General features: G+C 42.7%; 1 protein-coding gene across 2 annotated transcripts in view; it reads left to right on the forward strand.

The window, feature by feature from the left end:
- abcb7 (ATP-binding cassette, sub-family B (MDR/TAP), member 7) overlaps window positions 1-27,816 on the forward strand; it is an 84,455-nt gene that overhangs the window by 19,295 nt on the left and 37,344 nt on the right. For both annotated transcript variants that reach the window (XM_070882779.1, XM_070882780.1), the window contains exons 3-9: window positions 5,125-5,208; window positions 11,804-11,923; window positions 17,204-17,336; window positions 19,041-19,309; window positions 23,331-23,419; window positions 23,523-23,610; window positions 27,467-27,641. In XM_070882779.1, the coding sequence (XP_070738880.1) occupies window positions 5,125-5,208; window positions 11,804-11,923; window positions 17,204-17,336; window positions 19,041-19,309; window positions 23,331-23,419; window positions 23,523-23,610; window positions 27,467-27,641 (958 nt within the window). The remainder of the gene's footprint in view (window positions 1-5,124; window positions 5,209-11,803; window positions 11,924-17,203; window positions 17,337-19,040; window positions 19,310-23,330; window positions 23,420-23,522; window positions 23,611-27,466; window positions 27,642-27,816) is intronic.

A 27,816-nucleotide genomic window follows, 5' to 3' on the forward strand; every position in this document is an offset into this window, starting at 1 on the left:
GGGACAATAAAACACGAGGATTTGGTTAAGAAATTAGTGGAAGCCTCCCTCCTACCCCAAGAGTGTGCAATGGGCAGACGAGGTAGCCAAGGGGGTGACTGAGAAAGGTATACTGGCCAAGGAAGCCCAGGTCGGAGCATGTACAATCGGGCCTGAGGAAGGAAACCTGCTTTAAGGTACAGGGAGCAGCCACTCCACAGGAAAAGGAAGGTGGAAGCAGAGAGGAGCCCAACAAGGGACCAACGGGGTATGGAGGACCGATGGAAATTTATACCACAGGTATGTCCATACAGGTAGAACCAACATGAGAACCAACTCGATGTCCAGATGGTGGTGGTGGAAGAGAATGGGTAGCGATAGAGAACCACTGTTGTCATCATCATCATAGGCAGTCCCTCGGAATCGAGGAAGACTTGCTTCCACTCCTGAAGTGAGTTCTTTGGTGGCTGAACAGTCCAATACGAGAGCCACAGACTCTGTCACAGGTGGGACAGATAATCGTTGAGGGAAGCAGTGGGTGGGAGGGACTGGTTTGCCGCATGCTCTTTCCGCTATCTGCGCTTGATTTCTGCATGCTCTCGGCGTTGAGACTCGAGATGCTCAGCGCCCTCCTGTATGCACTTCCTCCACTTAGGGCGGTCTTGGGCCAGGGACTCCCAGGTGTCAGTGGGGATGTTGCACTTTATCAGGGAGGCTTTGAGGGTGTCCTTGTAGCGTTTCCACTGCCCACCTTTGGCTCGTTTGCCGTGAAGGAGCTACGAGTAGAGCACTTGCTTTGGGAGTCTCGTGTCTGGCATGCGGACTATGTGGCCTGCCCAGTGGAGCTGATCGAGTGTGGTCAGTGTGAATGAGGACGCTGATGTTGGTGCGCCTGTCCTCCCAGGGGATTTGTAGGATCTTGCGGAGACATCGTTGGTGATATTTCTCCAGCAACTTGAGGTGTCTACTGTACATGGTCCATGTCTCTGAGCCATACAGGAGGGTAGGTATTACTACAGCCCTGTAGACCATGAGCTTGGTGGCAATTTTGAGGGCCTGGTCTTCAAACACTCTTTTCCTCAGGCGGCCGAAGGCTGCACTGGCGCACTGGAGGCGGTGTTGGATCTCGTCGTCGATGCCTGCTCTTGTTGATAGGAGGCTCCCGAGAACCACTGTAGAAGGTGCCTGACATGCGCAAAATACAACCCGTGGGGGGAAAGTAAAGGTCAGAATGGGACATCAGCCCCCCCCAAAAAGGACCCTGGGAAAACTTAAATAGATTTTACTGGACCGTTACCCAGCAACAAGGGGAAGACATACTGCCTAGTTATAATACCCCGATGGGGAATGCCACTGCAGCTGGATTCAGATCAGGGTATACACTTCACAGGGAAGGTGATGAAATAGGCCTGCGCATTACTAGGGATCATATCCCATACCATCCGGAATCTTCCAGATTGGTGGAACGAATCGAAGAGACTGGAAAGGGATGGGTAGACATGTTACCCTGAGTACTGATGAAACTCAGGGTAACCCCTAGTTGGACAACAGGACTGAAACCCTTTGCACTAATGAGACTGCCAGAAGTCTTGGTTACAGGAAGTGAGGACGTAGGACCATATAAAGACACAATACGGAGGTTTGTGATGGAACTCTGTAAGCAGTTACATGATTTAAAGGCACAGGCTAGAGACCAGCAAGTAATCAGGGACTTGGAGAACGACACTAAAGAACAGAAGGTCCAAATACCCCAAATAAGTAGGCAGGTAATGGTGAGGATTAGCCCAGAGAGGTCCGGGCTCGCACCAAAGTGGACCAGACCCCATCAGGTAATGGTAATTGACATGTGCGCCTGCTTTGTTATAAGGGGTATCGGCAAGTGGAAACACTATACCCAGTTTAAAAAACATAGTCACTAACTAACCGGTGACGACCAGGAAATAGTTTCTTTGCAGGATTTTGGTGCTCGTGGGAACAACGTGGGGTAACTCATCCTCATATCAAGGACAACAGGCAAGGTCTGTATTACAGGGACTCTGGCAACATTAGTTGTAATAAAGAATCAACAACCCTGATGGTGACGGACGGAGCAACTGTAGACTTAATTAACGGGCATAAAACAATGTAACAAGGAAATAAAACAACATTGGGAATGGGCCGGTAATACGGGACCAATACTTAGTGTGAATAAGACCGTGGTGTGTTTTATAAGCGGGGAACAAAGATACTGCACCCAGGGGAAGGGGATGCAGATTTCACTCAACATCTGTGAATGGTGTTGGAGGGTCATTTCCCGAGATAGATCCACCACCATGGCCCCACCCACTACTTTAGCAGCAGTGAGTTACCAGGGTCCCGACCACCACACCCCCCAGCACCACCAACGTGTCCAACTATGAACGCTGGGGCAAAAGGGTAAGATTGGTAATAAGCCAGACCAAGGATAGAATACACTTCAGGATAGGTCAGCGAATAATTTAACACAGTTAACCATCCCCAGCTTCTGTGGGTCAAACTATAAGCCTGCATTAAAACCTGATCCAGCAAGCACTTGAAGGCCCTGAAACCAAGGACATGAGGTCCAAAGTGGAAAGAGGGACCAGGGAAAAAGAGGGACACTAGAAATGGTAGGCGCAGGATACGCGGCGGGAGTTGCAACGGTAAACATTATAGACCTGCACACAATACATGATCGGGTCAACGCCCTAACCCGAACCTTACAGGGATTGTTGGAGAGGGCATTGTCTCATGTTGCGAGAACACGCCAGAACTACAGCGGAAAGAAACTTGAGTAGAACCATACAGATAGAAATAGTATGCGCAGGGTACGGAACATGATTACTCAGTGGTATGCAACATAACCCAGAGCAACTTCAAGATGGAAAGGTGCTGGATTGGATAACACTTGAGGTATTTATCAGCTTGGACAAAAACATGACTCATGCATGTGAAACAGTCATGCTTGGGTCCCAAGGGTCAGATGTGTAACCGGACATTTAAATCTATACCACAGTATGATGTGACAAAGGGAGGTCCCCAATACCAAACAAATAATATAGAGCATATAAGAAATCGCACTGACGTGCGGTACCATGACAATCTAGATTGAAGAGAACAACAGTACTAAGAGTCTCAGCATAGATGATTGCTATAAAAAATAACCAAGTTTTATGTCGAGATCCACTACGAATGCTCAAAGATGACTCTGGATATGACCAAGTGGATAGGTGCAGCTTGAGTTTCACCCCCCTAGCACGGGACGACGAAACCACTGCTACTCCATGAGGAAATGAGCACCATGGCGACTGAGATGACGGTCACAAATTAGGGAGGAGATACCTCATTCACCATCATGAATACTGACTTCTGCTTTACCCCGCTTAACGAGGCACATGGATTCGTTATAAACCCTGAACTGAAAGAGGAAACCATCAATGGGTCAATGATGGACACTATCCGAGAAGGGTATGAGAAGGCCATCAAGCCACAAGGAAAACCGATCCCCAAACTGAATGAGGAGCAAACTCGACTGGAGCAGTGAATTGAATACAATCCGAAGCAACATAGAGAAGACTCCAGGTGGGAGAAGAACAGGAAAGATAGAAGAAGAAACAGAGGATACCCCAGGTGGGGCAGAATTCGAACATTGAGTCCAGCATTCCATTTTCTCAATGTGCAACTGCATCCGTGGATACGGATAGTGTCACATGTACTGGTTGTAGTGCAAGGGATCATATTGGTCATCTTGCTAGTATTAGCCTGTAAAAAGTATAACCAACGTAAGAGGCAGGCCATAGCCCGAACAATAGTTAAAACATTGAATAAAGGGAATATAGACAGTCCGGCAGAAAGGACTTATCTAGTATAACCTTGATGGGAAAGCCAACAGGTGGGTCCTGCAGTTCGGGAAGTAGCGCTACCCAAGCAAAAGGACAACCCTGGAAGCTCACCCATGAGGAATTAATTGGGAAATGGCCTATCTTGGTCATATAGTCAAAGGCCATTAGGGGGATTGTAAGGGGAGGAAAACTGATACCCGAACTGAACTCGGGCTCATCAGTATTAGGAGGTTTTGAGGAATCGGGAGTTCTTCTGCCTTTATAGGGATTGTAATTGCATGTAAAACACGCTGATACACTTGCTTGAATGGGTTTTAAGAAGGGGAAGCAGCAAAGCTTGCTATGTTGCAAAGCTTGATGGTTAATCAACCATCGTAAGTAGCAACATTGTCTTTCGTCTGTGCTAAGGGTCAATGCAATGAAAACATAACACATCCACCAAGGGCAGTGGAGAGTCAACAGTCTAGAAACATAGCAACTCTGGGAAGCAAGGTTACTTCACACGTCATGAGGAACGGAGGCAAAGTTGACACCACTGATAACACATTCCGGGATGTGTGATGGGCGATGGACAGGTGGGAGAGAGCCAGTCTGATGAGTGTCGACGAATCAATGTAATTTCGCTGATAGCGGTAGACCAATCGGTTTTGTAGGAATATGTATAACTGTCATTACAAACTGTTCTGAGAAGTGGTCATCGGAACCTTCCCAAGCATGTTTGAATAAAAACCGGTTAACTGCGGTTTCGTCTGAGTGATTCCGTGGTCACTATACAATGCGGGCAGGTGTCGATTCCTTATATAAGGGAGTCCACCTTGAGGAAGAGAAGTCTTTACACCCCAACAATGAGCAACACACCCAATTTAATTTTCACTTTTTTTTCTGATTTATTTTACTACAAGAGGAGCCAATTAGAATCTAATTTCTATTAAAATCACTTTCAGGGAGGGTGATAAGGTGGGTGGGAGGCATGGTGGCGATGTTATTTTTCCTACTGTTATAGTCGTGTTTCTCCTCCCTCCATTGGTAAAGCAGTCCTGCTCATCAATGAGGAAGGTTTGAAAAACAGGAGTATTTGAATGCTTACACGTAGATCCTCTGGTTGTAGATATGAATGTAAATGAGAAACCAATTGTTTTGTAAGTCTCGTATCCAATGTGTGGCATAGTCAATGATTTTTTTAAAGTATTTCAGTACAGAAGTTGCAGTTACTCAAAACTTTTCTAATATCAAATTTTGTGAATTTTGCCTTGCTTGTTATGAAAAATTTGCTTGTATAATTGATTTGTATTTGTTTTTGTTTCAGGGACCCCGATGGTGGACGTTGACCGATAAAAGGACGGACTGGCATGGGAATGCTGGTGGAGGCCTTCATACCGACCCCAAAAATGTAACTATTATTTGTTTATGGTTGAACGTGAACTCTGAATGCAATGTTGTTTTAAAATCTGATGCCTAAGTCTTACCTTAAAAAGGCATAGTCTTCATGAAGACATGTTTGCAGTGCAATTTACATCCTTTATATACATGTTTGATTTTGTTCAATAACACTCCTATGAAGAACCATGAGACGTTTTCGTTTGTTAAAGGTGCTATATAAATGCAAGTACAAGTTGAACCTCTCTTATCCGGAACTCCCTTATCCGGCACCACCTCTCGTCCAGGACCATTCCCGGGGCGCCGCATGTGCAGAATGCAACCATCAAAATCCTACTCGCCAATATAATCTTTCTCCTCAATTGCCGGCTGCCTGGAACTCCTGCAGCCATAGTCCTTCCTACAGCGCTCCCTCTGGGGGGGTCGGGTCGGCTCTTTGAGGCCCCCTGCATACTGATTTGCTGACTGACAGTCGGTCCAGCCAATCAGCGCGCACACATACTTGCAACAGCACTTAAAGGCGCAGTCCACCCAAACACGTGACCACCCCTCATCCGGAAAAATCCCTCGTTCGAGACAGGCCAGGTCCCGAGGGTGCCGGATAAGGGAGGTTCAACCTGTAGTTGTTTGTCAGAATTTTAAAAATTGAAATTAGTAGTCCTTGATTGCATAAATTTGTGAGCTGGGAGTGCAATTTGTGCATTAGAGCAAGAAAAGATTTATGAGGGCAGAGGGCAGAGGGCAGAGGGCAGAGGGCAGAGGGCAGAGGGCAGAGGGGAGAGGGGAGAGGGGAGAGGGGAGAGGGGAGAGGGGAGAGGGGAGAGGGAGAAATAGGATATTCCTGAAACTGTTTTGTGCTGTTGAAAGTGGATTTGTTTTGTGGATGAATGCAGGGCATTTTTGTGAAGAAGGCGAGCCTAAAAGCCTAGGTTTGCAAGTCATTTAAGACTGCAGAAAAGTGTTTTTTGTGACTACGTTTCATTGTAGATGCCACACTATATAGCATTAGCTGAGCTGCTATCCGATCAGTTTGAATTGGTTTCACACAAATTGGATAAGAAAACTTAAGAGGCAGCATGTTGATATATTGTTGCAGTTCTGTTGATTACACTTACAATTCCTTATAGCTTGTGTTTTTGATCGTGATTGTCCGATTGAACAGATAGTGAGTGAAATATCTTCCAATATTGATTATAAATAATGAGCAGATTTTACACCTTCAAGAAACCATGCCTACAAGACAATTTGTTCAAAACGCTGCAGTGATGCCATAATGTAACTTTAATGAACTGAGAGAAAAGAATAGGCAATGGACATAATTGCTAAATGAAGTTCAGCACAGATAAGTGTAAGGTATTACATTTTGGTAGAAAGAATAGGGAGGTCACTTATTACTTGGAGGGTGAGTGTCTAGGTGGGATAGAGGAATAAAGGGATCTCTGAGTTCAAATACACAAATCACTGAGTTGTGACACAGGTTAGCAAGGCCATAAAAAACAGCAAACCAAGCACAGTTTTATTTCTGGAGGTATAGAATTGAAAAATAGGTAAGTTATGCTAAAATTGTATCGAACCTTGGTTAGAACAATCTTGGAGTACAGCATACAGTTCTGGTCGCCATATTATAAAAAGGATATCGAGGCACTGGAGAGGGTGCAGAGAAGATTTACAAGAATGATACCAGAAATGCGAGGGTATACATATTGGAAAAGGATGAACAGGCTGGGTCTCTTTTCTCTTGGAGAAAAGAAGGCTGAGGGGTGACCTAATAGAGGTCTTTAAAATTATGAAAGGATTTGATCGTGGCTACAGAAAGAATGTTTCCACTTGTGGGGAAGAGCACAACTAGAGGCTGTTAATATAAGATAGTCACCAAGAAATCCAATAGGGAATTCAGAAGAAACTTCTTTACCCAAAGAGTGGTGAGAATGTGGAACTTGCTACCATAGGGAGTGGTTGAAGAGACTAGTATAGATGTATTTGGGGGTCAGCTAGACAAGCATATGAGGAAGAAGGGACTAGAGGGTTATGCTAATAGACTCAGATGAGGAAAGACTGGAGGAGGCTCGAGTGGAGCATAAACTCCGACATGGACTGGTTGGGCCGAATGGCTTGGTTCTGTGCCGTATATCCTATGTGACACTGGGAAAAGACTAGATTGTTGAACAATGGAATGCACATATATGGCTTTATATATTCTAGAAATAGATACTAAAATATTCTGTATATAATGGCACAGAAATTGCAGTCGGAGGCCCCCGACATGAAAAATATCAAAAACATACCTGGTGGTCCGGGAGGTTCTGAGACTTGTGCTCCTGAGCTGCTATGCGAAGGCCTTACGAAATTCTTATGGCTCCTGCTTTTATCTGTTGCAAGAATTTCACGGATCTTCACTGGGTAGAGGTTGAGCAGCTATCCCAACTCCCAGCCTCCCGAGGCCCTTTTCTTCCGGATGAGTGCGGTCTGTCTGTCAGATAGCAAGTTCCGGATTTAAGGAGCATGAGCTTCGCATACCTAAACCCAGAACTTGCGGGACCCCGACAGGCACATGTACACCTCGTACACACCCATTGGGGCCGTGGAATCGGGGCCAATGTATTTTTATTGTTAATCTCTTTTTAAAAGTTCATTTTGTGGATTTAATACTGATAGTTAATTAGCAAATATAATTTGTGTTAAATCATAGAATTTTACATCCACTTGGTCCCATTATCTGCCCTGCTCCCTTTTTCTTAAGTTATTTATCCACTTCCCTCATAAAGCTGGTTCAAATTCTGCTTCCACCACTGTTTCTGGTAGGACATTCCACATTCAAGAAAAAGCCTCTGCATAAAGAAACATTTTCCTAACATCTTTTTATGATGAACTCAAAATGATGTCTTCTAGTAACTGACTCACTGATTTGTGGAAATAGTTCCCCCCCCCCCCCCCCCTCCTGCTTACCTTATCAGCGCCCCTCATCATTTTGCACATCTCAAGCCTTTTCTTTCCGAGTTTCTCCAGTCTCTCATAACTAGCCTCTTATCCTTGCTGCCCTCATAGTAGATCTATTTTATGCTCTCGCCATGGCCTTGACATTCTTCCTAAAATGGGGCATCCAAAACATGATGCACTATTGTAACTGTGGCCTAATCAATGATTTATATGAGTTTAGCTTTACCTCTTTGCTTTGTACACTCTCTAATTATAAAAACTCAGATCATATATGCCATTTTTTCTTTGGCTTTATCAACTTGTCCTTCCAAAAGTGTCTCTGCTCTTATTCTTTCCCCCTTATCACTGTTCACGTTTCGCTGCATTAAATTTCATCCAACATCTATCTGCCCAATCTGCTATCGTATCTGTTCTCCTGAAGTGACTTGTAGTTCTTCAAGGTTAACCACACTCCCTTTATTCATTTGGATAACTGACTCTCCATTTTACCACATTTAATATTGTGCACCTTAATTTTACCAACATGTTTCCCATGCATCCCCTTTTTAATTACTTCAGAAATGTCACATAGACACCATCCACTGCATTGCCTTTATCAGTATACGTCTTTATTTTAACTATTAAATTTGTCAGGCGCAATTTGCCTTTTATACATCTGGGCTGGCCATGTCTTTCTAAATGAGCATTAATTTTATCCTGTATAGCGGCCTTGAAAAGCTTACCCAAGGGTGTTGGGCTAGTATCCAGTTTATTGCTTTCTTCATTCTGGAACAGAGGCATTACATTTGTAAGCTTTTGGTCCTCTGGTACAACATTTCTGTCCAAGGATATTTGAAAGACTTATTTTTTTCTAACTTCCTTTATCATTCTATGAGTTGCGCTTCACCAAGATTTTCAGCCGTACTTGCTTATTTATAATTATCCCATCTAATTGTTTCAGCTTCTTTGATTCCCACTAAGGCATTTTGTGTGTAAACCAAGACAAAGCACTCACCACCATTCTTTCATCCACCATTAGATTATCTCTTTGTCTCTAATTGTTATCCTTTTTTAAAATCCTTTCCTATTTCCTTTTATATTCCTTGCCAGTCTTTCTTCATGCGCTCCCTTAGCCTTTCTAATTGTTTTTGCTTCCCCTTTATATTTTCTATTGTTTGCTTATTTTCTTTTGTATTAGTCCTACATTTGTCCTATGCCCCTTCCCTCTCCCCAAGTCTCATTTTAGTTTTAATGTATATTTATCATACATAGAAACATACATACAAAATAGGTGCAGGAGTAGGCCATTCGGCCCTTCGAGCCTGCACCACCATTCAAAAGATCATGGCTGATCATTCCCTCAATACCCCTTTCCTGCTTTCTCTCCATATCCCTTGATTCCTTTAGCCGTAAGGGCCATATCTAACTCCCTCTTGAATATATCCAATGAACTGGCATCAACAACTCTCTGCGGTAGGGAATTCCACAGGTTAACAACTCTGAGTGAAGAAATTTCTCCTCATCTCAGTCCTAAATGGCCTACCACTTATCCTAAGACTGTGTCCCCTGGTTCTGAACTTCCCCCAACATCGGGAACATTCTTCTCGCATCTAACATGTCCAGTCCTGTCAGAATCTTATGTTTCTGTGAGATCCCCTCTCATCCTTCTAAACTCCAGTAAATAAAGGCCCAGTTGATCCAGTCTCTCCTCATATGTCAGTCCAGCGATCCCGGGAATCAGTCTGGTGAACCTTCATTGCACTCCCTCAATAACAAGAACGTCCTTCCTCAGATTAGGAGACCAAAACTGAACACAATATTCCAGGTGAGGCCTCACCAAGGCCCTGTACAACCGCAGTAAGACGTCCCTGTTCCTATACTCAAATCCCCTAGCTATGAAGGCCAACATATCATTTGCCGCCTTCACTGCCTGCTGTACCTGCATGCCAACTTTCAATGACTGATGAACCATGACACCCAGGTCTCGTTGCACCTCCCCTTTTCCTAACCTGCCGCCATTCAGATAATCTGCCTTCGTGTTTTTGCCCCCAAAGTGGATAACCTCACACTTATCCACATTATACTGCATCTGCCATGCATTTGCCCACTCACCTAACCTGTCCAAGTCATCCTGCAGCCTCTTAGTGTCCTCCTCACAGCTCACACCGCCACCCAATTTAGTGTCATCTGCAAACTTGGAGATATTACACTCAATTCCTTCATCTAAATCATTAATATATATTGTAAAGAGCTGGGGTCCCAGCACTGAGCCCTGTGGCACTCCACTAGTCACTCCCTGCCATTCTGAAAAGGACTCTCTGCTTCCTGTCTGCCAACCAGTTCGCTATTCACGTCAGTACATTAACCCCCAATACCATGTGCTTTAATTTTGCACACCAATCTCTTGTGTGGGACTTTGTCAAAAGCCTTTTGAAAGTCCAAATACACCACATCCACTGATTCCCCCTTGTCCACTCTACTAGTTACATCCTCAAAAAATTCCAGAAGATTTGTCCAGCATGATTTCCCTTTCATAAATCCACGCTGACTTGGACCAATCTTGTCACTTCTTTCCAAATGCGCTGCTATTTCATCTTTAATAATTGATTCCAACATTTTCCCCACTACTGATGTCAGCCTAACTGGTCTATAATTACCTGTTTTCTCTCTTCCCTCCTCCCCACATTAGCTACCCTCCAGTCCATAGGAACTGATCCAGAGTCGATAGACTCTTGGAAATCACCAATGCATCCACTATTTCTATGGCCACTTCTTTTAAGTACTCTGGGATGCAGACTATCAGGCCCCGGGGATTGATCAGCCTTCAATCCCATCAATTTCCCTAACACAATTTCTCGCCTAATAAGAATATCCTTCAGTTCCTCCTTTTCACTAGACGCCCGGTCCCCTCGTACTTCCGGAAGGTTATTTGTGTCTTCCTTCGTGAAATTCACCTGAATCTGACTGCAAGGGACATATTTTTGTCTTCAAGTGGCTTATTCTGAGCAGTACCATGGAAGGTCTGCTAGTGCTCATTTAAAACACATCAAGAATTCTTGCTAGAGAAAGTTAGTTCTAAAAATCTTGTTTTAAAGATTGGAAAGTGTACATTTGTAATTGTGTCCAAAATATTAAACTGACATAAATATTCTGCAATTACAAATTATAAGTCTGATTCTGTCATTTCCTGCTGATGGAAAGTGGTCATTATGCAAATATGGAACATTTCATGTAAAAAAAAAACTAGATATGTGATTTTTTTTTTAAACAAAGCTGTCCGTGAAGTTTTTTTTTAATGATTAAAAAGGACTACCATCAATTGGTATCCTAATATTTTAAAGATGGAATCTCATCATTTGGTTTCTTTTTTTTTAAAGATATGACTAGAAAGAATTTGAAACATTCTTTTTATTCCATCCATTTCTGTCTGTTTGAAAAATCTTTAACCACTGGGAACATTAGCTGGAGGAATTACTGAGCCCAAGTATTAGTAAAATTCTTAGTGGTCTGATCCTAAACCATGAAGATGACTCGGCACCCGCTGTGTCTGTTAAATAAGATCATTTTCATTGTCAGCTTAGTAGTAACCTTTACAAACCAGAAATACTCAAATGATGTTATAAGCAGGTGCTGTTTACAAAAATCTGTTAAAGGTTGAAAGTATACTAATTTTGTAAAAATGTATCTTTCAGTTCAAAGATGTTGATGCAGGAAAAATTCTCAAGGCTATGTTGACACATGTTTGGCCAAAGGATAGACCTGATCTCCGTACCAGGGTGGCTGTATCTCTTGGTCTTTTAGGTGGGGCAAAGGTCAGTAATCTGTGTTCAAATTTTTAAAAATGCTGTGTTTGTATCTTTTTATTGCAGTATTGTGCAGTCCAATAAACTTTTATTTGAAAGTGCTTTTTTTGTGAATGTATATATTTTGGAATAATCTTTTACTTGTGTGATTTCATATATTAGTAATCCTGTGTAGGAAAAAGCTTGATTTTTGTATTTTATGTGGATTTAAATTGAGGGAATTTAGTCCCATTGTTCATAAAGTCATAATGAGGCTTGTTAATAAGCAACACTTCGATTTCAAAGTTCTCATCCTTGTTGTTAAATCCTGCCATGGCCACGCCCCTTCCTATCTCTGTAATCTCCTTCAGCCCCACAACCCCTCAAGATGTCTACGCTCTTCTCATTCTGTCCTCTTGAGCAGCCCTGATTATAATCGCTCAACCATTGGTGACCATGTCTTTCAAACATAGAAAATAGGTGCAGGAGTAGGCCATTCAGCCCTTCGGGCCTGCACCACTATTCAATAAGATCATGGCTGATCATTCACCTCAGTACCCCTTTCCTGCTTTCTCTCCATACCCCTTGATCCCTCTAGCCGTAAGGGCCATATCTAACTCCCTCTTGAATCTATACAACGAACAGGCATCAACAACTCTCTGCGGTAGGGAATTCCACAGGTTAACAACTCTCTGAGTGAAGAAGTTTCTCCTCATCTCAGTCTTTACCCCTTATCCTTAGACTGTGTCCCCTGGTTCTAGACTTTCCCAACATCGGGAATATTCTTCCTGCATCTAACCTGTCCAGACCTGTCAGAATTTTATAAGTTTCTATGAGATCCCCTCTCATCCTTCTAAACTCCAGTGAATAAAGGCCCAGTTGATCCAGTCTCTCCACATATGTCAGTCCAGCCATCCCGGGAATCAGTCTGGTGAAACTTCGCTGCACTCCCTCAATAGCAAGAACAGTCCTTCCTCAGATTAAGAGACCAAAACTGAACACAATATTCCAAGTGAGGCCTCACCAAGGTCGTGTACAACTGCTCCCTGCTCCTATACTCAAAACCCCTAGCTATGAAGGCCAACATACCATTTGCCGCCTTCACCGCCTGCTGTACCTGCATGCCAGCTTTCAATGACTGATGTACCATGACACCCAGGTCTCGTTGCACCTCCTCTTTTCCTAATCTGCCGCCATTCAGATAATAATCTGTCTTCGTGTTTTTGCCCCCAAAGTGGATAACCTCACATTTATCCACATTATACTGCATCTGCCATGCATTTGCCCACTCACCTAACCTGTCCAAGTCACCCTGCAGCCTCTTAGCATCCTCCTCACAGCTCATACCGCCACCCAGTTTAGTGTCATCTGCAAACTTGGATATATTACACTCAATTCCTTCATCTAAATCATGAATATATATTGGTAAATAGTTGGGGTCCCAGCACTGAGCCCTACGGCACCCCACTAGTCACTGTCTGCCATTCTGAAAAGGACCAGTTTATCCCGACTCTCTGCTTCCTGTCTGCCAACCAGTTCTCTATCCACGTCAATATATTACCCCCAGTACCATGTGCTTTTATTTTGCGCACTAATCTCTTGTGTGGGACCTTGTCAAAAGCCTTTTGAAAGTCCAAATACACCACATCCACTGGTTCTCCCTTGTCCACTCTACTAATTCCAGAAGATTTGTCAAGCATGATTTCCCTTTTATAAATCCATGTTGACTTGAAATGATCCTGTCACTGCTTTCCAAATGCGCTGTTATTTCATCTTTAATAATTGATTCCAGCATTTTCCCCACGACTGATGTCAGACTAACCGGTCTATAATTACCCGTTTTCTCTCCCTCCTTTTTTTTAAAAAAGTGGTGTTACATTAGCTACCCTCCAGTCCATAGGAACTGATCCAGAGTCGATAGACTGTTGGAAAATGATCACCAATGCATCCACTATTTCTAGGGCCACTTCCTTAAGTACTGTGGGATGCAGACTATCAGGGCCCCGGGGATTTATCAGCCTTCAATCCCATCAATTTCTCTAACACAATTTCCCGCCGAATAAGGATATCCTTCAATTCCTCCTTCTCACTAAAGCGGGAGTCGAGTCGGGTCGGGAGGAAGCAGGAGGTGGCCGTGGGAGGAGCCTTATTCACGCAGCCCCAGTGAGGCCATTGGGCCAGGTCTAGGGGCTGCGTGCTTCGGGCCCCTCCCACACAGTTTCGGGCGCCTGGAGCTACTGCACTTGCGTGCCCACTGTAGCGCGCATGTGCAGAGGTCCCGGCACTGATTTCAGCGCAGGGACCTAGCTCCGCCCCCTACAGCTCCTGCTGCGCTGCGCCTAGTGCCAGAGGACCTGCAGGGAGGTGGAGAATACGGAGTTTTTGTTTAGGCGCACTTTGTGGCGCGAAAAACGGGCGTCCAGGTCGGGACTGCGCGGTTCGAAACTTGGTTCCAAAGTTTCTAATTTTTAATTATCAGAAGATAGTAGTGTACTGAATTTGTAAAGCTTGTCTTGATCAAAGTAGGAGTTCTAACTAAAATCTGCAGTCTGTCCAGTTATTGCTGAAACCTCTTTCCGTGCCTTGGTAAAACACACAAAATGTTTCTCATTAAAGATGCCGTCAAATCATGCCAGTATTTTTTTTACAGTTATCAAATGTAATTATGAAATTAACTGTATACCCTGTGCCCTGAAATACTAGCTTTATTCATTTGGGAATGTAATTTACATAATAGCAACATGACAGCATTGCCCCTAAGCAATTTGGTCTTCTATCCTCCTGGAATAAATCGCATTATACAGCACAGTGTGGCATTCTCTGTTTTACACATGTATGGATTTTTTTATTACAAGCTCTGCAGTGATCTTAATTTTAAACGCTAACCTGAATTGATGATGTGTAGTTTTTTAAACTTATTTTTAGTATCATCCTGATGCAGTGTGTGTTGTTTTTAACTTGACATCTATATAAAAACACACTTGTCTCGCATGATTTCAGCACATGACATAATTTTCCTTATCTGTTTCTATGGAAGCTTGCTCTCGTGTGTAATTTTGTTTTAAGTACGCGTTTGGCAACCTATACGCACAGTATGTTTTCTAATGTTAATTGTTCGACTAAACAAGTTGACTACCGTATAACCCATTAGCTAGAGATAAATTTCATCATTTGGATCGGATAGCCAACCCAAAAATGTAACTGCCTGAATGGCTTCATCAAGTTCCCAATGATCAGTTTAAGGCAGTGGTAACCTTTAGATTTTTTAGAGATTATTCTTGGTTTCAGTCCTCTTCACCTGTTAGCCCTCAGCACTCTTGCTGCTGATCATCCATTCCATTGAGCAGTCGTACGATGTTGACCAATCTTTGGTGCGTGCTGCTTCCTCTTTTATTTCATGTCCAGCAATGTGAGGGAGAGCTGTCTCAGACTGCATTTGACAACTGAACGGAATCCATTAAATGAAAACTATTACTTCAATATGGTTTTCATTTTCTTTTTATGCTTTATTGCCTGCCCTTTACTCAGCTGCTGCCAGGCAATACCACATAAAGGAAAATTTTAAACATGACGACTACCAGGGTAGTCATGTTTAAAATTAGGAATGTGCCACATTTGGAACTGCGGGTACCGACTTGTATTGCATCACTGTAGTGAAGTGTGTTGGAACATTTCAGAGAGTGGTCCTTGAGCAAGGCATTGTTTGGGACTGTGGTCATTAATAAAAGATGATGAATACTGTTGCTTCATGGAGTTCTCCGTGGGTTGGATGGAAGAATTATCCTAGCTTGAAGCTTCCAGGATGTGCTGCGACTACAGTTTTCCACTATTTTTGATTTATTTTTCTAATCTTTCTCCATATTTGGCTTTTTGTTTGGGATATATATTTATTTACATAGAATTTTACAGCACTGAAATGGACTATTCCAGTAGATCTATGCCGATCAAGCCGCCTTCCACTGTACTTCATCTCACCCTATCCTTCTATTCCTTTCTCCCTCCTGTATTTCTCTAGCTTCCACTTAAATGCATAATTTATCTCCTATTTATTCTTGCCTCATTTTGGGTCATTTCTCTATTGTTTGATTCCCTGAGAAGTTGGAGGGAATATGACGGCCCAGGTTGCCAACAAGTGCTGCTCAGCAGGAAGTGCTTTTAAGTAATGTTGCCGACTCAGTGATTCAATTAACTAGCGCAAACTTGACCAGGAATATGTGGGGGGGAAAAAATTTAAAATTACTTTTCTAGGGATCTGAGACAACTAATAATTCCTAGATTGCCTGGGAAAATCCCAGTCAGCAACATTTTCCAATAATTCTACATCCCAAGAGTAATGATTTTTTGTTTTACTTTTTAAGTCGTGCTTTATGCTTTGTTCATAAAATCCTATCAAAAGAAGTGGATGGTAAACATAGCAAGTAAATGAGTCAGACACCTGTGCTTGTGGCAACTCCCATCACACAATGTGATTACATGGAATTATTTTCTTTCCTCCACAGCCCTCCCAAGGTTTAATTTGTTCTGGCACAATTACAGAATTGATGAATATGTATACTTTTTAAAAAAAAATAAAAAAAAAAATTTTAAATCCACACCTGCAATTTTGATTTCCTGAAGTCAGGCAAACTGAGGGAGGGTTAATTAAACACATAATTTCTCTCTTTTATTCTTGCCTCTTTTGGGTCTTTTCTCTCTTGTTTCTGATTCCTGAGATGTTGGAGGGAGTCTGAAGGCAGTTTGTGGAAATGTGAGAGTCCCAGGTCAACCTAATATTGCCCTTATGCATCCAGTAGTGACTAGATATGGAATGGCATCAGCAGAGGCCTGTAATGTGTTGGGATGGTGACGGTTACCATTTTTGGCCTGATTTCCAAAAAAGACCAGTAGGTACCTGCATCAAGCTGCAATATTAGTTTGATGAGAAGTGAGCTTTGTTTTTTTACTTTAACAAAGTAAAATAATACAAACCTGTATTGTAATTTTATGAATGTGTTTTCTTTTATTAAAACAGGACGACTGTGAGGTGCATCATTGTTCTTTGATACATATTGCAGAAGCTGCTGCTGTCAGGTTCTTTGTTGTTAAAAGCAGACATGTAAATACAGTGAAGCAATGATAATACCAGCATCAGCTGCCAGCTATTGGATGTTGCAGTGAATTAAATCTTTACTGCCAACTTTTTACAGCACCAAGGACTTGACATTTGAAAGTGCCCCCCAGGAGCTTTATTCAGGAAGCTGTAAATCAGTCAAATTATTCGCTAGGTATAGTGTTCAACCTTTCGCAATGTTTGTTCTTGTGTCTTTGCAGCTCATGAATATAATGGTTCCCTTCATGTTTAAGTATGCAGTAGATGAACTCAACCAAATGTCAGGTAATGTTTTGAACCTGAATGATGCAACAAGTACAGTCATCACCATGGCAACGACTGTCCTTATTGGCTGTAAGTAAAATATTTTAATTTGCTTGACACTGCTGACTTTCTTGCAGCCAGTGCATGTTGCACTGAGTAGCAAACATTGCTGACAAAAGAATTGCAGGGATTTTTTTTCCCTTTGCATAAATTTATATTGTAATGTGCATGAGGTTGTTACTGTTGTGAATTTGCAGATTATTATATCAGAATACATAATGTAAATCAGTGTTTCTATTCTAAGAAAATAAAGCGAGATATATATATGGCAGGAATCTGGGAGTCTGAAAGAACATAGATTTAAAGTTTAAAATGTGCTCTCAAACAGGTAAATATGGTAAATCGAAAGAATGGATCCTCAGTCCACTTCATCATGATGACTCATTGCTTGTTTAGCTGTTGCAATGGAAACCCTAATGGTGTCATCATTACGCACAGAAGGAGGCCATTTGGTCCATCGTGCCTGTACCAGCTCTTTGAAAGAGCTATCCATCAGTCCCACTCCCCTGCTCTTTCCCCAGAGCCCTGCAACTTTTTCCTCTGTATCAAATGGACATAGACAGAAATGGATTACAAACTGGGTAATAATAACACGGACAATTGGAATAAACAGAATGCATGTACAGCACCTGGCATGAAGCTACTGTAGCATTACATACACCCCTCCCTAACTCTGTAATCTCCTCCAGTCCCACAACCCCCGAGATATCTGCGCTCCTCCAATTCTGGCCTCGTGTATCCCTGATTTTAATTGCTCAACCATTGGTGGCCATGCCTTCAGCTGCCATGGCCCTAAGCTCTGAATTTCCCCCTCTAAATCTCTCCGCCTCTCTACCTCTCCTTCCTCATTTAAGACGCTCTTTAAAACCTACCTCTGTGACCAAGCTTTTAGTCATCTGCCCTTATTTCTCCTCGTGGTTCAGTGTCAAAGCACCGTGGGATGTTTTACTACGTTAAAGGCGCTATATAAATAAAAGTTGTGGTTGTTGATATAATTCCATCGAATGTACAGCACAGAAGCAGGTCATTCTACAGGTTTCACTTTGCTCTGGTGATGGATCATATTTTTCATAGAACCAGAAAAAGTCTTGACCAGATGTCTTTTGTGCCAATTATGCCTTTGTTTTGACTGAACGTTTAGCATTTGTCATTGTTTCTTTTTCTCACTGATTTTATCTATCCTATTCTGAGATCCTTGATCTCTCGCTGCAATATAGTTACTCAGATGCCTGTTGCCCTCCAATACCTTGCCTAAGTAGCCATTATTCATGTGTGATATTCCAGTAACAGGATGTTTCATAAGAGATGTATCCTATCCTTAGTCAACATCCACATGCACTTCTCACAGGATAACAATCAAGAGCAGAAATCTATTCCAATATTTTTTTTTCTCTCCACTCCCAAAGCCAGCAGTGCTGAGGCCATTTGTAATGCCCTCCTCACAGCCCAACTGAGATCAGCTAATTTATAAGTTGATGAAATTTAGGATTCTCCTAGTCTGTATGGCTCAGCATTCACTGGATTAGCTGAGCCATCAGGAAAATAATGGTTGTGCTGTATTTTTACTAAAATGTGAAATGCAATGTATGTGAACCAAAGGCATATAACTTAAATCATAACTTTGTTCCGTGCTGTAATTTGATAACATTTTAATTTTCTTAATGTAGAAAGTAGCTTTGAAATGCGAAGCATGGTTTAGAAAGACAATTTGAATCTTGTAAAATTCCTTTACAGATGGTGTTTCGAGGGTTTGTGCAGCTGCCTTCAATGAGCTCAGGAATGCTGTCTTTGGCAAAGTAGCTCAAAGTTCGATCAGGCGAATAGCCAAAAACGTCTTTCTCCACCTGCACAATTTAGATTTAGGTTTCCACCTCAGCAGGCAGACAGGCGCACTCTCAAAAGCCATAGACAGAGGGACAAGAGGAATCAGTTTTGTGCTGAGTGCCTTGGTATTTAATCTGGGTCCCACCATGTTTGAAGTACTGCTTGTCAGTGGCATTTTGGTAAGTAATGTATTTGTTTCAGCTGCTTTTGGTAGATACAATGGTCCATGGGATATTCAGCCATTAATATACAACTGAATTGTAGAGCAGAAATCTCTTTGGTGGGGAAGATGAGAAAATATTCTGTTAGTCAATTTTCTTTCCATCCTCAGCTATTGTTTACTACCTTCAGGCAAGAGGGTGAACAGAAAATCTTCTGGGTCTTCTGTTGATATTGCTGTAAACCTTTGTTTCCTTAATCAAAAGTATAAGAGTCAGGCTCCGTAGTCAGGTGCTACCAGGGTTGAAGACGAGGTAAATCAGTAAGTAGTGGAGAATATATGATGAGATTGAATTTTAGAGACCAGAAGATTATAGGAGGAAGGAAAGATTGAGTGAGGTAAGGAATTCTGTAGTCTTGAGGTCTGAGCAAAGAATGAGTTAAAGTAGAATGTGATGTTTCTTCATTTTAATACAGTAATGTAAGGGGGAGAAAGAGGAGAGGAAAGCATATTTAGAGCTTTTAAAGAATGAGAGAAAAGCCCAGGAAATTGACAATAGCAGTATTGATTAAAATAGGTGATAAAGTTTCGAATGAAGAGAGAGGAATTGGCTAGAAGTTTGAGAGCGATTTCCTAGCTTAAAAAAATAGCCTTTTCTGGATCCTCTCCAAGAATGCAAGAACATTTTTAGGACAGTTGTGTCCCGGTATGGGAGCAATATTCTAATCTTGGACAATTAAAGAGTTGATAGCAAAAATGTTAAGCATAAACGAGGAACCAGGCTTTTTGAACCAGGCTTACAAATGGGGATTTGCTATCAGAAAAGATAGTGAGGCCAAGAATGTAATAAAGAACCAAGGGTGGAGGTGGTTAGACTGGCTATTATTGGCTGACATGTAAGGATGGTCTCCAGTGACTTCCTTTTCTTCCCAGGTGTAGATGTTGGTCAAAGTTTGAAATTCATCACATAAGGAGTTGCAGGCTTGAGCCTTCACACTCCCAATTACACATTACACCAATGCCGTACACCACCATCCATTTCTGTTGACACATGCTGTACAATATTTGGTAAATTTGAGGAAACTTGAATGTGATTACTTTTATAAGAACATAAGAAATAGGAGCAGAAGTAGGCCATTTGACCCCTCGAACCTGCTCCGCCATTCATTAAGATCATGACTGATCTGATCATGGGCTCAGCTCCACTTCCCTGCCCGCTCGCCATAACCCTTTATTCCCTTATCGCTCAAAAATCTGTCCATATCCGGCTTAAATATATTCAATGACCCAGCCTCCGCAGATCTCTGGGGCAGAGAATTCCACAGATTTACAACCCACTGAGAGAAGAAATTCCTCCTCATCTCAGTTTTAAATGGGCGACCCCTTATTTTGAAATTATGCCCCCGAGTTCAAGATTCTCCCACGAGGGGAAACAAACTCTCTGCATCTACCCAGTCAAGACCCTTCATAATCTTATGTTTCAATAAGATCCCCTCTCATTCTTCTAAACTGAGTATAGGACCAACCTGCTCAACCTTTCTTCATAAGCCAACCCTTTCATTTCAGGAATCAACCTCGTGAACCTTCTCTGAACTGCCTCCTTATCCCTCCTTAAATAAGGAGACCAGAACTGTACAAAGTACTCCAGGTGTAGTCTCACCAACACCCTGCACAGTTGTCGAAGGACTTCCCTACTTTTATACTCCATTCCCCCTTGCAATTAAGGCCAACATTCCATTTGCCTTCCTAATTATTTGCTGTATCTGAATGCTAACATTTTGTGTTTCATGTACAAGGACCCCCAGATCCGTCTGTACCACAGCATTTTGTAATCTCTCCCCATTTACAATAATAAGTTGCTTTTTTATTTTTCCTACCAAAGTGCATAACCTCATATTTTCCCACATTATATCCCATCTGCCACATTTTTGCCCATTCACTTAGCCTGTCTATATCCTTTGCAGATTCTTTGCGTCCTCCTCACAACTTGCTTTTCCACCAATCTTTGTATCATCAGCAAATTTGGTTACATTACACTTGGTCCCTTCATCCAGGTCATTAACATAGATTGTAAATAGTTGAGGCCCCAGTACTGATCCCCGTGACATCCCACTAGTTAGTTTGCCAACCTGAAAATTACCCATTTATCCCAACTCTGTTTTCTGTTAGCCAATCATCTATCCATGCTAATATATTACCCCCAACTTTGTGAGCTCTTAACCTTTTATGTGGCACCTTATCAAATGCCTTCAGGAAATGCAAATACACGGCATTTACTGGTTCCCCCTTATCCACCCTGCTCGTTACATCCTCAATTTGTCAAACATGATTTCCCTTTCATAAAACCATGTTGACTCTACTTAACTGTATTATGATTTTCTAAATGTCCTGTTACCACTTCCTTAATAATGAACTCCAGCATTTTCCCAATGACTGATGTTAGACTAACTGATCTATAGTTGCCTGCTGTCTGTCTCCTTTCTTAAATATGGGCATTACATTTGCTGGTTTCAAATCCACTGGGATCTTTCCAGAATCCAGGGAATTTTGGTAGATTTCAACCAATGCATCCATTATCTCTGCAGCCACCTCTTTTAAGACCTTGGGATGTAAGCCATCAGGTCCAGGGGACTTGTCCGCCTTTAGTCCCATTATTTTACCGAGTACTACTTCATTAGTGATAGTGATTGTGTTAAGTTCCGCCTTCCCAATAGCCTTCTGATTATCTTCTTTTGGGATGTTTTTAAGTGTCTTCTACCGTGAAGACCGATATAAAATATTTGTTCAACGTCTCTGCCATTTCCCTGTTCTCCATTATTAATTCCCCAGTCTCATCCTCCAGGGGACCAACATTTACTTTAGCCATTCTTTTCCTTTTTATGTACCTGTAGAAATTCTTACTATCTTTTTATATTTCATGCTAGTTTACTCTCATAATCTATCTGCCCGCTTTATCATGTTTTTAGTTGTTCTTTGCTGGCTTTTAAAATTTTTCCAATCCTCTGGCCTCCCACAAGTTTTGGCCACATTGTATGACCTTGTTTTCAATTTGATACCATCCTCTATTTCCTTAGTTAGCCACGGATGGTCTCTTGCAGTCTTTTCTTCTCATTGGTATATATTTTTGTTATGTGTTAGGAAATATCTTCTTAAATGTCTGCCACTGCTCTTCAACCGTCCCATGCTTAAATCTATTTTCCCAGTCCACTTTAGCCAACTCTAGGTTGCTTCTGGAGATGAGGGGGTTGACTTATGAAGATAGGTTGAGTAAGTTGGGCCTATACACATTGGAGTTCAGAAGAATGAGAGGTGATCTTATCGAAACATATAAGATAATGAGGGGCCTCGACAAGGTGGATGCAGAGAGGATATTTCCACTCATAGGGGAAACTAAAATTAGGGGACATAGTCTCAGAATAAGGGGCTGCCCATTTAAAACTGAGATGAGGAGGAATTTCTTCTCTGAGGGTTGTAAATCTATGGAATTCTCTGCCTAAGAGAGCTGTGGAGGCTGGGTCATTGTATATATTTAGGGCGGAGATAGACAGATCTTTGAGCGATAAGGGAATAAAGTGTTATGGGGAGCGGGCAGGGAAGTGGAGCTGAGTCCATGATCAGATCAGCCATGATCTTATTGAATGGCGGAACAGGCTCGATGGGCCAAATGGCCTAATCCTGCTCCTATTTCTTATGTTCTTAAATATTTGCCATTGCTCATCTACCGTCTTACCCATTAATCTGTTTTTCCAGTCCATGTTTTTTTTTTAAAAGCTAGGCGTGCAATTTATTGAGCGTTTCTTTCGCTATCTATAATTAACATTGAAATAGGGCCGAGTGTCTAATAAGACTTTATTCATAACCACAGCGGACCAAATCAAGGTTGATGTTGGATACATGATTCATGTTCACATACACAAATCTGCACTGGCCCAAAGTTGGTAGTTTTTAATCATAAATGCAGCGCATGCTAACATTTTTGACTACTGCAGATTCTAAATTCTGAGCTGCAAAGTTTTCACTTTGATGTTTATTTCTTACAGTATTATAAATGTGGTGGACAGTATGCATTAATAACCCTGGGGACTTTGGCTGGGTATTCGGCTTTTACTATTGGCATCACACAGTGGAGGTACTGTAGAAATGTTACATTTGTTCATTTTCACAGTTTTCTTCATGCATACCAGTGTCTTTCTGTGGCGACTTACGACATCAATGTCACTTCTCATTTGCAGGACTCGATTCAGGATCGAAATGAACAAAGCTGATAATGATGCAGGCAATGCTGCAATAGACTCACTCCTGAATTATGAGACTGTGAAGGTACGGTGCGCTGAATTTTGTACATTTATTAGATTCTTGGCGGTCTTGTATCAAAAGTAATTTTTTTAATCCAGTTTTAAGATTATACAATATAGATTGTTACACTCTGTTCCTCCCCTCTTTTCAAATTACAGTTCTCAGTACTGCAGAAGTATCGTAAAATAATTTACACCATTTTCTGTAGCATAAGCTACACCGTACGCATTGTGTTTTGCATTTCATTTGGTTCCCTTATGAACTGTGAGCTATTTAGATTAGGTATTTCAAAGTTTAGTATCTAATTTTGGACCGTCTTAACCGTGTTGCGACAATGCAGTTGTGGTAAATGTGGTTGTTACAGTTGCTACCGAATCAATGACTGGTTGGGATGCAAGAGCTAACTCGCAGGGTTGAATTTGGTGGCAGTCTCATTATCAGTGTTAGTTTGTTGCCAGACTGATGGATGGAAATGCCAGCCCTGCTGCAAGCTATCTTTGGCCAAATGTTGATATAGCATCGGCAGAGACCTGCATCTTAGACAGTTGAGCTTTCTCTCTGAACAAGGTTCACTGGTAGAAATGAAGTAGGTCGTCTTTACCACACCACATACCTCTCTATTTTAGACATGATAATGCACCTCTGGGAGGGTAGCTAAGTGGGCACTGTCCTACACCTCTGTAGGAGCCAGTTAGAGAGTTAGTTTGAGGCCTGAGACTAAGCTGTCTGCCTGCACTTTCAGCTGGCAAATGGTGTATGGTGGGGCACATAATGAACATGAGTAAAGGGTTCCTCAATGGTTTAACTGGTTAAGTTAATGATAGATTAAAGAATTACCAGGTTTTGTCTCAGGTCTGTTTTAAGTTTGTTAGACTCAGCTGGAGCACTGGTAGGAAGGGAACAATTTGCCTCAGTTGCGAAGGAGAACATGAGCCAGGATTTCTGCTCCTGTTTGTAATCCAGTGAACTCTGTTGAAGGTGGGCGTTAGATGACAACAAAATTGGTCTTGGCTGTGATGCTCCCTGCAGTTAAATAGCCTGCTGACGCACACATGAAAAATGGTCACTTTGGAGAACTAACAGAGGCTGTCTAGCATCCATGGAAATATAGCCTGGCAAGGAGCCAATTCCTTCAGGCGAACAGAGCAGGAAATGGTGGATAAGGTGGAAATAATTTAAGAGTATATATCACTGGGAAGAGGCACTACATTCTGAAGCAAATCCTTCATATAATTACACTTGAGGGGCCAAAATTTCCCCAAGAATTGCCCCTTTTTTTTTGAAGTAAGTAGCTTTTTTTGGAATAACTTAAAAAAATTGCAAATTTCCCCATTTAACTTGCTCCAGTGTAAGTCAGTTAGTTAGGTTTTTTTCTAGTTTAGTTTGCTCTCTCCAAAAGGGGGCGTGACAAGCCACTTATGCCTCTTCTGGCCATAGAAGCAAATTTGGCCAGCTGAAAGTTACTCCAATCTAACTTAGTCCAGTGTATGTGGCCACTTTTGTAGGCACAGAAAAACCTTACCTACATTTAAGAAATCAGCGCAGGTAGCCAGAGATTGGGTGGTGGGCGGTGGGGGGGGTGGTGAAGGTGAAGGAAAGGTGAGTTACAGGATTCCAAAGCACTAAAGACCTTCACAACATTACAACATCTTCAGCACAACAGCTGCATAACATCATCACAAATAAATCAAAGATAAATTAGCTACTGAAAATAGAGCAGTCCTACCTTGCCGACTGGAGAATGTACCGGCTAGCCCTCCCGCCAGGGCTAGGGGCGGCAGGCACGCATGACTGAAGTGGTGAGGGATTTTACTTTTTACAGTTGACCCTAAACGTTGCTCCGTGGTCCTAATGGAGGATGATTCAGTTGTGATGCAAAATATTCTTTTATTGTAAATATTACAGTGCACTTCAACGACACCAACAACAACAACAGGAAATAAAGTCTGCACCCATCCCTTATCTACATCTCGCGGAAAGTGCACTTCTTCATAGGGTCGGTGATAGTGGTGGGGGGGTTGGGGACCTGGCTAGGATCTGACCGGTGGCCGGTGCGTGGAGTGAAGTGGGAGTGACATTTGAGTCTCCGGCCTTTATGCCCTTATTGCAGAAGCCAGCTCCCTCATGACATCTGCCATCGTCTGCACACCCTCTGAAATGCCCGCCCTCACTTCCCGTCTTTGTGCAGAGATTTCACCCGACAGTGTCGTGACCTCATCACGCACCCCACTGGCGGTCGCCACGAGTGATCTTGTGAGGGCATTGGTCTCCTCACCAAATGAAACAACCTGATTAACCTCTGCTGAGGGCTGCCTCTTAGGAGAGACTGGTCGACTTCTCCTTCCCCTCGCCGTGGGTCTGCCTAGTGGCACCGCAGTGCAAGGCGCAGGCTGGAACGGTGGGGCACTGGTTGTCCCAAGATGCATTTCCCGACCGTCACTCGGACCCGCGACCTCGGAAGGTGTGAACCCATGGAAGGTTGCCGAGGAGCTCATGGAGGGTTCTGGCAGTGTGATTCCCTGTGATATGTCCTGATCGATATCGCAGTCAGCATTCTCCTGAGCACACATTTCCATGGACCCCTCCTGCCCCCCCACCCGCCTTGGTCTGGAGCGCATGCATCTGTGTCCTTAGGATCTTGAGGAGTGTCATCGTCTTCTGCAAAAGACAACAGACCATTCAAATGGTTAGCAGCACAGGAGGGGGCAGGATAGGTGGCATGAGTAGTCTCACATGTAGCAGGCCAGTCAGCAAGTTGATTTGAAGGGCAACTATGCATTTTAATGACTCCCCCTCACCCTTGCTTGTGCAGAGCTGATTCTTTTTCTGCCGGTGCAAGTCAGAAAGGCAGCAACCCTCTGTTCCAGGGGTGTCAGTTGGTGCAGATTTGGCAGACCTCCTCCTGTTCTAGTTCTCTCCCTCTTGCTGTGGATCAATTTTTTCTGCAAAGATGAAAATATTAATTGTCAAACATAGTGCGCTTCTGATGGGTGGGACACATACAGATGCTCACATTTTCCACTGCAATTCAATTTAAAGATGAAGATATTACTTACACTCACTACTTGACCAACGTCCTACCATTTCTTCTTGCACTGGCTTCCAGATCTTGCGGTGTTGACCACAGCGGAGAATTCTTCGGCAACGAGGTTCCATCTTTTTCTCATTTCCTTGGGTGAGACCTTTGACGGACCACTCTTACTGATATCCAGCTCCAGCCATTTCTCCTCAATTAGTCACTAATTTCTCCACTTCCTCGCGGAGGAAATTCTTAGTTCGTCTTGCACACTCTTGCGCCATTCGTCTATTGTACTCAAACGCAGGTAATGTACAAAGATCACACTTACACCTCTCTTACATCTATCCAGCACTCCTTTCCATTCGCTCAGCCACACACAAATCAACATTCAGACCTCACCTTTATATATGCTCCATAACCAATGATTCTGAGAACGCTCTCACTTTAATTGGCCGATTGCCAAGCTTCCTGTTACACTGCGCATGCGCACAAGCTCAAACAGTCATGTGTGCCCCTGCCGGCACTGCACAACACGCTGGGCCCAAGCCCCGCCGCCACGCTGAGCAAGCACAGCCGAAGCTCCGCCGCCCCCCGCCCCCCCCAGGCTCTGCAGCGTGACGATGAGGGAGCGGCCAAATTCAAAGGTAAATTTTGGGCGCTTTTTCTCCCCCAGAAAGTCGGTGCACCGCAGCTAACTACACCGCTCTAAGCGGCTGGGGAAATTTGGGGCCCAGAAATGTATGCGCTTTGTAATGTGTATCTTATTTGCTCTAAATTTTGAACGGTAAATTTTTATTATGCAAAACCAGTTCTCGATTGTTTTAAAAAAAAAGAGTACCATAGTTTAAATTCCTATTACAGTATTTCAACAACGAGAAGTATGAAGCAGAGAAATATGATGGGTACTTGAAGAGTTATGAAAATGCATCTCTGAAAACTACCTCGAGCCTTGCAGTGCTGAACTTTGGTCAGAATATTATCTTTAGCCTTGGTCTGACGGGGATCATGTTGCTTGCAAGTCAAGGAATCCTGGCAGGTACTGCAATTAAACTGGCGAATATGTTTAAAGCTTTATAGCCTCCACTTTTGGGTGGGGTATCCTTTAATGCAACATTCTTCCCTTCCCACTATTGGTTTATATTTTTTGAGTAGTAATCGTACTTTCTGCTATAAGATACAATTTGTATAACTCATTGACTGACAGCCTGTTG

This window comes from Pristiophorus japonicus, chromosome 6 (assembly GCF_044704955.1).
Source record: "Pristiophorus japonicus isolate sPriJap1 chromosome 6, sPriJap1.hap1, whole genome shotgun sequence".
NCBI lineage: Eukaryota > Metazoa > Chordata > Chondrichthyes > Pristiophoridae > Pristiophorus > Pristiophorus japonicus.